This window comes from Cuculus canorus, chromosome 7 (assembly GCF_017976375.1).
Source record: "Cuculus canorus isolate bCucCan1 chromosome 7, bCucCan1.pri, whole genome shotgun sequence".
NCBI lineage: Eukaryota > Metazoa > Chordata > Aves > Cuculiformes > Cuculidae > Cuculus > Cuculus canorus.
This window is the reverse complement of record NC_071407.1, coordinates 14,868,979-14,883,599: the sequence shown is the minus strand read 5'-3', so window position 1 is coordinate 14,883,599 and position 14,621 is coordinate 14,868,979. Positions and strand designations below refer to the sequence as shown.

The window sequence follows — 14,621 nt, the reverse complement described above, 5'->3', positions numbered from 1 at the left end:
TGCTGGGGCAAAGGCTTGAAAATGAGACTTAAGAAGCAATGACGAGAACAGACATAGTGGTGTGTGGATGTGATGCAGTGGGTGATGGGTTGCAGTATGTGCACCACTGTGTGCAGGTGCGATGGGAAATACTCCCAGACAGTGTGGCAGTGTGCTGAGAGTCCCTAGGGTGCAAGGGGCTCCGGCATCGGGCAGCGTTACCCCATGCACAAGCTGCAGTATGGGAGCAGTAGTGAGGAAGAAGCAAGTACAGCTCCTTGCTCCCACTGTGGCAAAGCATCCCTGAGCAGGTGATTGACCCCAGCATTAAAGGCTGTGGGAGCACAAGCCGTGTCTCCTGCTCACCCTCCCACTCCCTGACTTGCCTCCAGTTGTGCAGCAAATACAGGCCAGGCCATGCAGGTATCCATTTTGTAGGGTGAATTTCAAACGCTCCCTCTGTCGCCATCCCCTCTCCAGTGTCTTTTGGGAGGTAAGGAAAGTGGTGAGAGCATCAGGTACATGAAACAGCCCAGTTCAAAGCCCAGCACTGCGGCTCCCACTTGTAAGCCAAGTTAAGTTTGCAGGCAATTGCCTGGTGGTGTTCCCTGCCTTTGCTCCTGGCCTTTTTCCTTGCAAACCGTCTTCCCTTTGCTTCACTTTGAGGGAAGAGCCTGGCAGTGGAGCAGCTACGAGCTGCGTGGGGCTGGGCTCCTGCCTGCAGGTTACCGTGAGGGATGCTGCAGCCCTCCTGTGCCCCATCCCATGGTCTTCACAGCTCTGTTTCAGTGCTGAATTCAGCTCTTACACAAGCAGGCGTTGAGGGTGGCTGCACAGATGCTTTCTGCACAGGGGGCAAAGGGAGGCAGCCGTTCTTTGGCTTCATTCAGAGCTGACACATGAAGATGAGACCAAACCTAAGCCCTTTTCCCTCCGGCTGCTTTCTGGCTAGAGCAGTGCAATGGGGACAGCTCAATCCAACCTGGATCCCAGTGTGCTGTGAGATTTTTGTGTGCTCGGCTGGAGCTGGGGCTCTGTGTGCATAGGGAAGGATCTCACTCCTTCCCCATGTGAGGCAGAGGCGAGACAGCACGTGTGAACTCAACTTCACAAGACATCAAATGCGCTGCAGTCAGATGGAAATTGGCTCTCGGAGCTCCTTTCTTCTGGCACTGAGCAGCTCTTCGCTCCTGCCTCCCACCCCAGTGGGTGGATAGGCTGATAATATGGAAAAGCGCCTGCTCCCTTGCAAGCCATGAAGCCCAGGATCTCATCTGCAGGCTCACTGACAATTTGCATTAATGTTTACTTAACTAACCGGGAGCCCTCTCACCACCTTTACTGTGGGGCTGTAGGGACTCATGAGGGCGGTGGAGCAGAGGCATTTCTGGGCTGCCTTCTTTGTGCTCTGGGAATCTTCAACGCTTGAAAAAAAAAATAAACTTTGCCAGAAGAATGGGCCCTTCTCCCAATTTACTTGAAAAGATGTCCCTGCCCAGCCAGGACACCGCATTGTTCGCAGATGGGATTTCAGTGGGGGAGCTGACTAATTTGCAGTATATATCTGATATGCAGTGTATCAAATATGTTGTCAGAAATGCTTTTAAATCCCCATAATGTTTAATTAGAAGGCAGATTTTGCCGTATTAGGCGGCAATGGGGCTAATTAGTTATTGGCCATTTCATACCCATGAAGATAATTAATTTGGGCAAAAGCTGGAGGCAAGCTCCCATGCATGCATCTGCCCCATTTTGGAATTGCTGTGGGATGCAGCAGGGGCAATGCCACTTTTTTGGCCTTAGAGTGGTGTGTACTCATTCAGGGCTGCTGCCAGGCTTTCCTTGTCTGTGAGGTGAGGAGTGGCTGTTCCCTATGGCAGGGACCGTTCCCAGCCTACCATCTCGGCTGAGAAGGATATATCTCACCACAGTCAGGACTCCAGCCACCTCCCACAGGGCTCAGACATTTTCTTGAGCCCATGACACACTTGTCTCCCAAACCTGGTATTTTTAGTCTCAAAACTGAGCTGGGATCTGACAAAATATGAATCATTTGAGAGATGTAAGAGCAGGCAGAGTCCTTGGCAGACTGGGGTGTATTTTTAGCCCGCACGTGTTGAAATTTGACTGCTTCTTGGGGGAAAAAAAATTGTTTTCAGATCTGAGTGCTTAGATCTGGCCATGCTGGGTGTTGTGCTACTGTCTCCTCATTGCCTTGAAAATAAAGGTTTATAGCAGCGTGGGAAGGAGGATAAGGGTCAGGCTGTGATGCACAGCCCCTGCTTGCTCTCTACTTCACACAGAACTGCACTGGGGGTCCAAGCCCTCACGTGTGCCCATCCTGGAGAGCTCCGGGGCACTGGCATGTGGCCAGTGGGGGTTGGCTGCTTGCCTTTCTGTTGGCCCATGCCAGCAGCTGTGGACTGGGGTAGCAACACTTGGAGGTGGTCTCCAGGGACACTCCCAGGAGCACGGGTGTCTCTGGGGCATCAGCACCTGAAGTTGCACCTGTAGCCCAGCCATGCTGCCATGTCTTAGCACACATGCCAGTGACGGATGGCATGTATCCCTCCCCAGGCTCCCCTGAAGTGTTTCCTGATGCATCCAGCAGTGCGGTGCCAGCCCAAGATGCCCCTGCTGTCAGGTGGGGCTGCCTGACCCCTTACCTCTTTCTGAGCAGGCTGTTATCTGCTCAGCTGTGCCTGCGAGGGTCTTTACTTCTCTGTGGGGTTTGCAGCCAGGACCCCACTGTTTGGGAGATTTCATCCCCCCTTTAATCTTGGCGGTTTGAAGCTGGGAAGCCGATAATGATGAAGGAGTGTGAATGTCAGCAGGAAACCAGCTTCAATCAGAACTGTTAAAAATAAACCCACCAGGCCTGCTCTGGCAGGAGTAATCAGCCTTGGTGGCTCCTCTCCCCGAGTCCTAGAGCATGAGCCACAGCGGTGCTGAGCAGCACTGGGCCACCCGAGCAGCCACGCTGGAGGCTGACTGCAACACCAGCTGATCCGGCTCAGAGCTGGGACAAGCGACCCCCTGAGCTGGCCAGGGTGCAGGGTCCCCTCACTTCTCCCTGGATGCATCCTTGCTCTCCCCTTAGCCAGAATCTCTGCTGCAATCCCAGCTGGGCTTGAGGTGAGTTTTAAATGGAAGAAGGTAGCATGGAAGAGAGGCATGGAAGCGAGTTGCTTCTGGCATACATATTTTTTCTTAGGGGTCCCCACGAGCTGTGTGCTCTGGTATAGCATGTGTAGTAGAGTTGAGATGCTCAGCCTTTGTGAAAACACCTGTGGCTCTAGCTACCCCCTAGGAAACATACAGCGTCCCCTTCTCAGCTCAATCTGGCTGTGGACACGCAGGTAACACGGCCTCATGCTATTCAGGCACATCCTCGGGGCAGGGTAGCCCCAGGCTCTGGGGGCCAGAGAGCCAGTGTCCCCACCTGAAGTGAGATGAACTTAGAATCATTAGGTTGGAAAATACCTGTGAGATCGTCAACTCCAACCATACCTGTCCACTACTAAATCATGTCCCCCAGCACCTCATCTACCCACCTTTTAAATACCTCTGGGGATGGGGACTCAACCACCTCCCTGGGCAGCCTGTGCCAGTGCCTGAGAACTCTATTGGTGAAGAGATTTTTCCTAATGTCCAATTTGAATCTCCCTTGGTGCAACTTGAAGCCATTCCTTTTCATCCTTTCACTTGGGAGAAGAGACAAACGCCCACCGCTCTACAACTTCCTTTTAGGTAGTTGTAGAGAGCAATAAGGTCTCCCCTCAGTCTTCTCTTGTCACTCTTAACCTCGGGGCAGCTTGCAAAGGGATGTGGGGCTGCTCGGTGACTTGAGCTTTAATGTGGAGGCTGAGAGAACTCCAGGCACCTGTGGGCTTCGGGCAGAGCTCCCTGGTCTGTCCCTTGTGGTCAGGTGCTGCTGCCAGGCTTGCTGCTCCTCCAAGGCTTTGTGCATGTGTTGATCAAGGAGGAGCACCCAGATGTGCCTCTGGCAACTCATTTCTGCCTCCCCAAAACAAGGAGGAGCTGTTGATCCACAGCACAGGCGAGGTCTGTGGGTGGCAGTGTTTTATGACCGTAGGGGCTGCAGCTGTACTAACTGCCTGCAGGCAGAGTCTTCCCCAGTCTCTCTGTATGGTTTTGTGCTATGGCGCTTCAAAAAGCTGCTCGGTGGAGGGAAGCCCCGTGGGCTGGGGTGCAGCTCTCTGTCTCCTGTGGCATGGCCATGACTGGGTGCTGCTCTCCCAAACCCACTCAGGAGCAACATTACTGGGCCAAGGGCAGCCCAGTGTGCACCAGCCTTGTGGCAGGGCTTTGCTGCCCTGCCAGCAGTTTTCATTCTGGCTTTGATCTGTGCCACATGGGATGGAGTCTCTTTATCTGCTTGTTGGATTTTCTGTGCTGTGCACTTGTGTGCTTGGTTCCCACCCTCTGGCATTCTTGCAGCCTCACACTCACTTTACCCTGTTTCCCACTCTCCTTTTCCATTGGACCTTTCTCCTATCAGGGCTGTTTCCTCCCAGTGCTGTGTAAAATCACATCTTTTTTTCCAGCTGCTAGGCTGGATTTGAAATGTCCCACTGGCTCCACCCTGGCTGCCAGCAGGGCCTGATGCATTTTACCCCTGTGATGCATGTCCCACATTGTATCCCACTACCGTGGTCACTTTCAGGAGGCCGGGCTATGAGACTCAGCCACTGCTGGGGCAAGAGTTTTGCCCATCTTAGTGTTAGGGGTGAGCGTGAGGAGTGTGAAGAACCCTTGGTCGTACGAGGGCATCACACCAAGTAAATCCAGCTGGGTCTTGCAAGGTTCAGCATCGGTTTCAGAGTATCCTCTAGGCCAGAGAGAGTTTGCTTTAACCCTTCACAAAGCTGGGACTACGGTTTAGAGTTGCTATCCCAGGACTTGCAAAGCCGAGGAGCAGCATCACAGATGCGCAGCTTTGCTTCTTGGCTCACTAGCCTGCGCCAGATCTGGGACAGCCGGGACACAATTCTCAGCTTGGCTCAGCCTTATTCACACCTTGGAGGAATCCAGGAGGGCCAGCAGGGCTGACTTCACACTTATTAGCAATTAAAAGCCTTAGAGCTTGGGAGTCAATTAGCTCTGAGCTCAGCAGTGCCACAAACCCAGGGGATGAGCCTACTAACGAGAGCCACAGCCAGCTCCCTACAGGGCTCGAGGCTGACTTGCCAAAAGAGCTATTTGCTTTTTCATTTACACCTTGGATGAGTGTTGCTGCATGGAGTTTAGGTGTCTTCTTGGGTGCGAGCTGCTGGAGCCGGAGCACACGCTGTGTATTGGAAGGTGGAAGGCTTTCTGGTGCGCAGGTCTGGAGCCTGGCACCTCTCCCGGTGTGGCACGGTGCCGTCACCCAGCAGGGCCCTCTGCATGGGGTCATGGTGGGGTGAGAAGGGACTGACCTTGTCCTAGCCATCATGGGACTGTGTTGGTAGGGTCTCGGTATGGCATGCTGCTGTCTGCCAGAGGTAGAACCATGTGTGGTCCAGCAAACCCCCACAACTACCCCCAGCTTGCTCTGCACCAAGATCTGAGGTGCTGAGCTGTGGTACCCTGATTTGCCGGGCACTCAGGCATGTGAGCGCTAGGACAATGCTCTGCCACGGGCAGTAGTTTCCCTCTGTAGGAGGACAGCAGTGGGCTGGTGAGCCAAGGGTGGGTTCTGGGGAAGGGTGGCGGGGCCATGCAGCCCCAGGGAAAGAGATGGCTCCATGCCTTTGATTTGCAGCACGTCGGGAACATGCTGGAAATGAGCTGGGTGATGCAAATGTGAAGCAGGTAGGTACAGAGGCTGGAGGGTAGCGTGGGAGCTGGAAAGAAAACTCACTTTGGTGTAGGGTTTTGCAGGGATTTCCCACTACTACAGGGCGAGACAGAAGCAAAAACATGAAAGGAGAGAGAACAAGATTGCTGAACACCATGGCAGAGGAGCCTTGGAGGTGGTGGAAAGCAGGGATGGAGAGAAGCAGAAGGCCATGCAGCAATGGGGCTGCCTGGGTGTGGCGGGATGCCTCGGCTCTTGGTGGCAGTGGGACGTGGAGGCTGTGAGCCGGGCAGATGCAGTTTTAACACCAGTTGTCTAGCCAGACACTTGCTGGTGGGGCAAACCTTCATCCAGCAGTCAGTGGGAGCCCAGGGAGCCACACAACAGGTCCCTTTGCAGACAGTGGCAGGTTAGGTGTGCCTGAGTGTGTGCTGCCCACCCCTCTGCCCACCCCAGCCTCTGCCATACCCTGTGCATACCCATACCCAGTGGGTGCTGTGGCTATCTTAAGCCACTTTGGCACGCCAGGGAGTGGGTGGTGTTGCCTTAGCCTCGCATTGGCTCCCCTTCCTGCAGATAACGAGGTTGCAGGAACAAAGGGGCTCTGTGGGGAGGGGGTGGTGACAGGCATGCAGGGTTTGTAGCTTGTTATTTCACTTGTGTTTCCATTAAAGCTGCTGCTTTTAACTTGTTTCAATCTCTGAAGAGGCTCCAGGGTGGGTGGCAGATGCTTGATTCACCCTCCACCTCCCTCCCATCCTCCCCTCTTTTCCTGGGCCAGCTCCCCATGTTCCCATAGCATCCCCCTTACCGCAGAGGCCAAATCCCATGGCTCTGGCTTTGCAGCACAGCCCACACAGGAACCACTCCTTGCTGGAGCTGGACTGGAGCCATCGCATGGGCTCTGCCCTGTGCAGGGGACTGCTCAGCAAGGTCAGGCTTGCACAAATGCCTTCCCTGTGCTGTCATCCTGCTCGTGACAGAATTTGTGCATCCCAAACTTCTCTTGTGCCTAAACACAGGGCTACTGGTGTCCCTCATGGTGCATGAACCCCTGTGCCTCAGCATCCCTGGTGCACCCCCCTGGCACATGCAGGCACCATGGCAGCACCACCAGGCAAGACCAGCTGCTGTCAGTCTCTGGTGCTCCAGTTAGGATGGTGTGGGTCAGTAGCGTCCCTCAGGTCAGTAGCGACCCTTTGAAGCTGCTGAGATTTATGTATACCCTGAAATGTTTTGCTAAATCAGCGCTGCCATGCTGGGACTCTTCTCGCTAACTGTTGCCATGAGCATGTGTTGCATTTTACATATGCTCTGCTCGGCTGTCCAAGCAACAAATCTCTCCAGCTTTAATGTTTTGGGAAACATCTGCATCTCCTGGGAGGGAAAGGGCTAGAGCCTGAGGTCAACACGGCACTTTGGGAAGCCTTTCCTGGCAGAGGATCGGAACGAAGCATTGCTCCCCAGCCCGGCAGCATTCACCTTCACTCTTTGCTGTGTATATGTACTGGGCAGGCAGAATTTGTTGATTCGGCTCGTGTTGCTGAGGTCTGTAGTCTGAGATGCTCGGCATGATATCATGATGTCCAGCAGTGTGTTGCCTTTCTCTAACAAAAGATTCTTTGTCCTTACGTATATGGGCCTGGCAAGGATGAGTTCTGATTTATCGCTTTCACTGGGCTGAGATACCAAGAAATAACTACTGCAGGAAGCAGGTGGGGATGGGGGCACCTCTCCTTTCTTGGACCTCGGTGGATGTGACCTGGTGTGTCATCCTGCCTGCCAAGAGGTGCTGAGGACTCTGGTCCCTTCAGCAGGACAATCCCACAATGAGGAATCACACCACCCCTCTTGAGTGGTGCATCAGCGGGTGACAAACCTGACAGGTACATGGCCTTTAGAGGGGAGGGGACCCCTAGGGCTGCTCAGCCTGTGTGACTCAGAGCATGGGGACCCTGCAGCTCGCAGGGACATGAGCCTTTGCTGTCCAGCCAGGCTGGGGTAGAGGCAAGCATGAAAGTGCATGTAGAGGCCAAACTCCCCACACCATACAGGAACGATGAGCACTGCACAGGGCAGGAGAGGCTTTCAGGTTGCTGTGGTGGTAAGGAGGAGGATGCCTGGACCTCCTTTTCCCTCTGACCCCTATAGGGACGCCTCCCTGCCTTTGCGCAGCGCTTCACTGTGCCACAAAGATGTCTCCTGTGCTGAATACAGGTTGCTGCTGCCATCCTTGTCCCCTCTGGCTGCACCATCCCTGCCTTGTGCACCCTGTTCCAAGTACCCACCAAGGATGTCTCGGTTAGGAGGCAGTTTCTGTAGCTTGCAGTTTGCAAGCACTCTGTGGGCTGCGGCACCCGGAGCCAGGAGGATAATGAGATCTTAATAGTCCAATTATATCCCATCGATTTACTCAGCACGTAATTGTTGGCGGCTGGGGCTGCCTGATGAAGCACTCGCTCTGGCTGCCAGCGGGGAGGGCTGTACCGCACCGCCCAGCCTGGGATGCTCCTCGCAGCAACCAGCTGTTCCCCCTTAAGCCGCCGCACAAAAGTCCTCCCCCGACTCGCTGTCCCCCCCCAGGGGGGGCAGGGACAAGAGAGCCAGGCAGAGATTGGAGTGAGGACCCTGGCACCCTGCCCTGGCTGGGTGGGGAGTGCTGGCATCAGGCTGACCCCGGGCTGATGTTCCCCGTGCTGCTCTAAGGAGCAGAAGGGTTGTGCATCTTTGCTTCCCACCGAAACAGGCTGACAGGAGAAGTCACTCCTGCTGGGTGACAGTCCCTGCTGGCTGAGTGGCGGCTGAGCCATCAGCCATGCCTGGCAGCCTGCACCAGGCAGCACAGAGGCTACCAGTGGCATACCCAGCTTGTTCCCTGGCAGCAGAACGTGGCTCCAGACCATCCACCTGCAGGTGTTTCTCACCACAGCATGGCATTGCAGGTGCATCTCTGCACTTTTCTTCTATTCATTTCCCTTTTGATATGGTTGAAAGTCCCAGGGACTAATGACACTTTGTTTGGACAAGTCACTCTTAGCTGTGATTTTAAGTCTGCCTTCATGATTGTGCTGATCGTCCCTTGTTCTGGTGTTCTGAAAAGCAGCAAATAATGTTCCCTTTCCCCCTCACCGTGCTGCTTTGGACAGTGTTCTGTACTTTCCCATTTCCTTTTTTGACCCCTGCCAACGTGACCCCTGCCAACATGACATTTCCAGAGACCCCACAATCTCTTTCCTGAGTGGCAGGAGCTCACACTGAGCCCACCATGCTGCACCCTGGCTTGGTTGCATCTGTGCATCAGGCTCTGCCATCCCACCTTGTCCTACACAGAAACCATCAGCTCCAGATACCACGGTTGCAGAGGGCAGCAGGCAGCACACAGGCTCCCAGTGACCTTGGGGACAGTGGTGTGAGGCAGGGGTGGAGGAGGTGGGAGGTCTGTCTTGTCCCCCTCGTCCAAGGTGAAGCAGGGCTGGCAGAGCCCATTAAAAGTCAAACAGCCTGACATAATGCAGGAGACTGAACCGAAGATGGAGCTGTGGGTCCTCACTCACACTAGCACTGAGGACCAGGGCGGGTGACACGGTGGACAAAACCCTGCCTTGTTAGCCTGGCACCCATCTAATGCAGCAGTGGGGCAGCTGCGCCCAACCTCCAGCAAGCAGCTTCTCTCCAAGACACCCCTACTTGGGTGCTGGGCCCTTGCAGTATCAGGCACTCATGGCCATCACCTCAAGCGGGTCTTGTGGCTGGGACACAGATAACACGTGCTTCCCTGAGTGCAAGGCTGCAGGTGCCGACACCAGCACAAGCAGTAGGTGCAGCCATTCCTCCCCTGCAGCAATAAATGGGAGTGCAGAACCCCTGGGGGACTCTGGGCTGTCGGCTGCTAATGTGAGCACTGATGAGTCTATCGATCTGGCGTAATGTGGGAGTCTCTTTCTGTCCCTTCATGCTCAGCCTTGTCACCTGTCAGGCGGTGGAAGTGGCAGCATGAACAGCCGCCCTGGGCAGACTGTGCTGGGACAAACAGCATGTGTGGGATGGCCCGAGGGACACTGGGCTGCTTAATAGCTGCTGGTGCCGTGGTCCATGCTGGTTAGCCCCTGGCAGACCCTTTGGCTTGGGGAAATGCTGGCTGCACCCTGGTGCAATCTCTGGCACAGCGCCAGTGAGGTGAAGCTGGGATCTGGGGAGCAACTATCCCAGCCCGAAACACTGGTGCTGCCCACAGCTGCATGGCTTTAGCTGCAAGGGCGTCTGCTTTGTGTGTTTGAGACTTGGTGGATTGTTGCTGTGGCCAAGCTGGTGCCTGCAGTGGCTGGTCCTGGCGCTGGTGAAAGCGCCCAACCCATGAGCAGGGACCTGTTGAGCCTCTTCATTGTGGGAGCAGCACCTTTGGCAGCATCTGAAGGGTTAATGCTTTTCATCCTCCCTAATTAGTGGGAGAGAGTCTGGGAGCCCACCTTAATCTAACAAATTTCCAGTGTGGAAGCCAGGAAGAAAACAAATAAAGGGGGAGGCAGCATTTCCACCCGCCTGGAGCTGGCAGCCAGTTCTGGGCACTGCCAGGGTAGAAAGCCACTTGCCTGCCGCATTGTTTTTCCGCATCCCTCGCTGGCGTGGCTGGAACACAACATGGGCTGCAACTTTGGCCTGGACGGAGGTGCCCCGCTGGCTGCCCATGACGGGACGGACCTCTGCGCCGCTGGCAGAGCAAGCCCCGGTGCTGCTGCCAAGCCGGGCTGCCTGGCGAGGGGAGCACCGTGCCAGAGGGATGCCAGGCCATCCCAGCGCTCTTGGCAGGCAGTGGGGGGCTCCGGGGATGCGGGGCCAGCGCCGCTGGGATGCAATTACCTCCCCGCTGAGTCCGGCCCTAATCCCCTCACACGGCGCGCGAGGAGCTGGCTCGCCAAACAAGGCTCAATCAGGTTAAAGTGTGAAGTCAGGATTAGTCGAGAGAATGAGAGCGTTGGTAATAGCCCTGGCCTCCCCGCCTGCCCCGTTGTGGCCCCCTCCCTTCTCTCCCACCCGCCCCGCAGCCCACTGAGCTCTTGCCGGGGAGATTAAGGCTGCCGGGGTTTGTTTGCCTGAGTGGGCTCCCCACTGCGAAGCGATGTCGAACAGTTTTGCTCGGGTGCCCCGCTAAGTGCGGGGCAGGACGGCACTCTGGGGGGTTGGCTCCCGCTGCCGAGTCCCTGCCAGCCCCGGGGGAGCTGTGCCCCGGCGCCTGGCTCCTCGCCGAGGCTCCCCGGGGCCCGGCAGTGGTCGGGCAGGGGCTGCTGGCTGCCGGGAGAGCCAGCACCGGGAGCACATCCTGACCTGCCGCAGATATTGCACCGACAACCATCGTGCATGCACTGAGGCACGGCAGCCGGCTGTTACGTCTCCAAAATGCCAGTCCCTGACCACCACTATCCCCTATGCTGTGCAGCCACAGGGGGACTTGTGTGGACGTAGCCTGTCCATAAGGCTTTCAGGTTTGCTGGAGGGAAAGTGGGTGCTTTCCTCCCGATTGCACAGCCATGGACTGGAGCTGGCTGCAGCTAATTAACAGGTGTCTGCTGGATCAGAGACCCCCATGGGAGGTGGGACAGAGGACAGAAGGGATCTGGGATGGGGAATACAGTGGGTTCCTGGGGAACAAGCAGGGGTCCTGCTTTGCAGACAGGCTGCTGAACGCTTCTGATTTGGACATACGTGTGCTGCAGCCTCCACAGAGGATCTGCCCAGCACAGATACCCTGCTCTGTCCTTTGGCACTTGCTATGTGTCTCCTGTCACCTCTGCTTACCCTTTGCCTTCCTTTCCCCTTTGCACCCCCAGGACTACTGGAACCCTCTGCACCCTTGTAGGGAGAAGCTCCAGCTGTGTGGTCCCTGTGGCACAGGGCTGGGAGGATAGTAATGCTGTGGATGGGCTGGCTGCGTGGGCATCTCCTGGATTCAGTAACCAGGAACACCTAGACTTAGAGCTTTAGGAGTATATCTGGAAGGCAGAAAGGGCAGCTGTGACAGAAGGGTTGTGGCTGCTTTCTTTCCCCCTTCTCTGTCTGTGCCAGTCCGCTGGCTGGTCCCCAGTGGAGCTGTCGGATCTGTGAGTGCTTGTGGTCACTGCTGCAAGCTGGCACTCCATGCGCTATGGCAATGACGCGCTTGTACTTGGCGGGGTGCGAGGTGGCACTGGCACAGCCACCAAGGGTGCCGCAAGCCATGCGGTGGAGTGAGGAGAAGCCGTGCCATCTGCTGTTTCTTCCGCGCCAAAGTGTAAAGCAAACATAGCTGGGAGCTATGAAACACCAGGAGGGAAGGGGCTGTGCCTTGTTCCAATGCTGGGGCCCAAGCATCCTGCAGGCAAAGCCTGTGTTTGTCCTGGTGTTGTCAGCTGTGTAATCATACACCCGATGCCGGGGCCTTGCTGAAACCCTCGCATCCAGCATCTGTCCCTCTTGGCTTCAGTATCCCCAATGGCAGCACTTCATTGGTGACTGTCACAAAAAGCTGTGAAGGGGAGAAGCCTCGCAAAGTCGGTTGCAACCTTCTAGCAGCATTTCCCTTGCGAGCTGTAAGTGAGCAGCTTGCAGACAGACGCCTGGGTTTACTCCCTGGGCGAGCTGGGACTCCTGTGCGCTGCGAGCAGAGAAATAGGAGCAAGGTTTCCATGGGGGAGCCAAACAGTTTGCAGGCTGGGGCTGCCTGGGCAGGAAACCGTGGAGCTGAGAGGGGGATGCTGAGCACCCAAGCGTGGTGGGTGCTCCCATGCTTGGCCCTTCTGCGACTGGTTTAGTGTTGGAGGAAGAAGCTGCCAGAAGGGAGCACAATGCATTTATTGCATTGCTAGGAAGACTGGTGAACTTTGTATGTGAGTTTAAAGAGGGCTTTCTAAGGTATTCCTTCTTCTAGGAGCCAAAAGGGAAAAGGGGATTTGGGGCGATGCTTCATTTTTCTGACAGGTCAGTGCAATTCCCTGGGCATCCCTGGGTTCATTTCGTCTCCAGCAGAGGATGCGGGAGAAGGCGTTTGAATCCGAACGGCTGCTGAGGTGTTGGGGGGTGCTGCTCGTGCAATTCTGATCCCTTGGGGGAGCTCGTCCCTTTGCCCTGGGAAGAGCTGGAGCAGCCCGGGCCGGGCAGCCTGGCAGTGCCGCCGCGTGGGTAACAGTGAAACTGCGCCTGCTTCCCTCCTGGCTGCTGGCGGGGGAGCCAGGAGTTACTGTCCCCGGGCCCTTCCAGGAGCCTCCCTTCCTCTGCTCCAGCAATGGTGTTTTGCTAGCCGGCTTTGGTTCTCCAGGAACAATCCAGAGCGATGCTCCAGCCCCTGGCAACGAAGTGGGGGTGGTGCATCGCTCTGGGCTGCACGGCAGCTCCTTGGTGGCTGGGCATCCCACTGGAGGGCTGGGCATCCCACTGGAGGGCTGGGCATCCCAAACTGTTCTTGGGTTTTCCTTCTCATGCATCTTTGCAAATGATACCGGTGCTCCTCTTTGGGAACATTTCCCATTATGGCAGTGAAGCTTTCAGCTGGAGTGAAGTCCTAATTTGGAGACCTCCAGATCTTTTGCAAACAGATTGTGGGCCATGCTGAGCCTGTTTTCTGGATGAAATGGGGTCACAGAGCGGAGTGTAAATGCTGTGTCTCCGTCCTGACCCAGCGCATCTGCCCTGGGATATCAGCAGTGAACAGGATTTGTTATGTCAAAGCAGAGCTGGTGGGCACTGAGTGAAATGCTGGCATCCAAGGACACCCCAAACCACCTTTTGGGGCTGGGATAGGGGCGTCTGCGTGGCCTATGTAGTGCTGGGGGGTGCTTAATCCATAGGGGATGCCTTGGTTCTGTTCCTCAATTACCCATGACTTGCTGCACAGGACAAATGCCGTGCTGTGCCTCTGTTTCCCTGTGCTAGGAGAGAGCTGGGAACTTGGCTTCTGTCCTGTAGGTGGTTTGAGCAGGGCTGTGCTGGCGTGGGGCTGGGGGGTGGCAATGCAGGCACCTGCCAAGCTTCGAAGAGCTCCTGGCCTTTGGAGCGGGAGAGGGAAGAGCAGCACGGGAGCCGTGGGACACCAGTATGATAGGCAGGTTCCCCTGAGGAAGGGGTGAGCTGAGCTGGTCCACCCAGACTCTACTTTGCAGTGAGATTTTTTGGCTTTCATGGTTGTTAAAAGCCAGCTCAGGCATGGCAGGAGATCTGACCCACTGCCAGCCCTACAAACACAGAGCCCGTGCTGGCCCAGCACACCCTGGCACTACAGAACGAGTGATTACACAGACAGTGTAGTGATGAAGTAATTAATGACCCGATTATTTGTGTCCTCTAAAGTGTGGGGCAGGCTCCATGGGAATGCCTGCTGGAGCCACTGAGTGTAATTACCAGTTAATCAGCAGGGACCTGTAATTATAGCAGTCACAGGGTATTTAAGTAGAGAGGGGGTTTCCTAGAGCTGTGCCCTGCTGCTCTTCTTGTCAGAGCCAGGGCCAGTGGTGCCCAGGGACCCCCAACCAATTGCAGCCACAGTGGATGGAGCCAGAATCACCTCAGGACAGGCAGCAGGGCAGTGGGCGACCAAGGGCCTGAAGCCAGATTACAGTTTCCCAGAGCACCTGGGGGATCACTGAGTGCCAGGGCATGCCCCTGCCTGTGAACACCCTGGTCACACAGGGCATCAAGGCTTTGCAGGCACCACTCATTTTTCTTCCTGCCTTTTTTTCTGCAGGGACCTGAGTGAGAATTTCATCCAGGCAATCCCCAGGAAAGCTTTCCGTGGGGCCACCGACCTCAAGAACCTGTGAGTCCTACCAGGGATGGGCACGGGTGGCACAGGGGAGTTTGGGGTTGGTTCTGG

The 14,621-nt window shown here is 55.9% G+C and overlaps 1 protein-coding gene across 2 annotated transcripts in view; it reads left to right on the top strand.

The window, feature by feature from the left end:
- Window positions 1–14,621, top strand: part of SLIT1 (slit guidance ligand 1) — a 63,004-nt gene that overhangs the window by 32,703 nt on the left and 15,680 nt on the right. For both annotated transcript variants that reach the window (XM_054072102.1, XM_054072101.1), the window contains exon 5: window positions 14,493–14,564. In XM_054072102.1, the coding sequence (XP_053928077.1) occupies window positions 14,493–14,564 (72 nt within the window). The remainder of the gene's footprint in view (window positions 1–14,492; window positions 14,565–14,621) is intronic.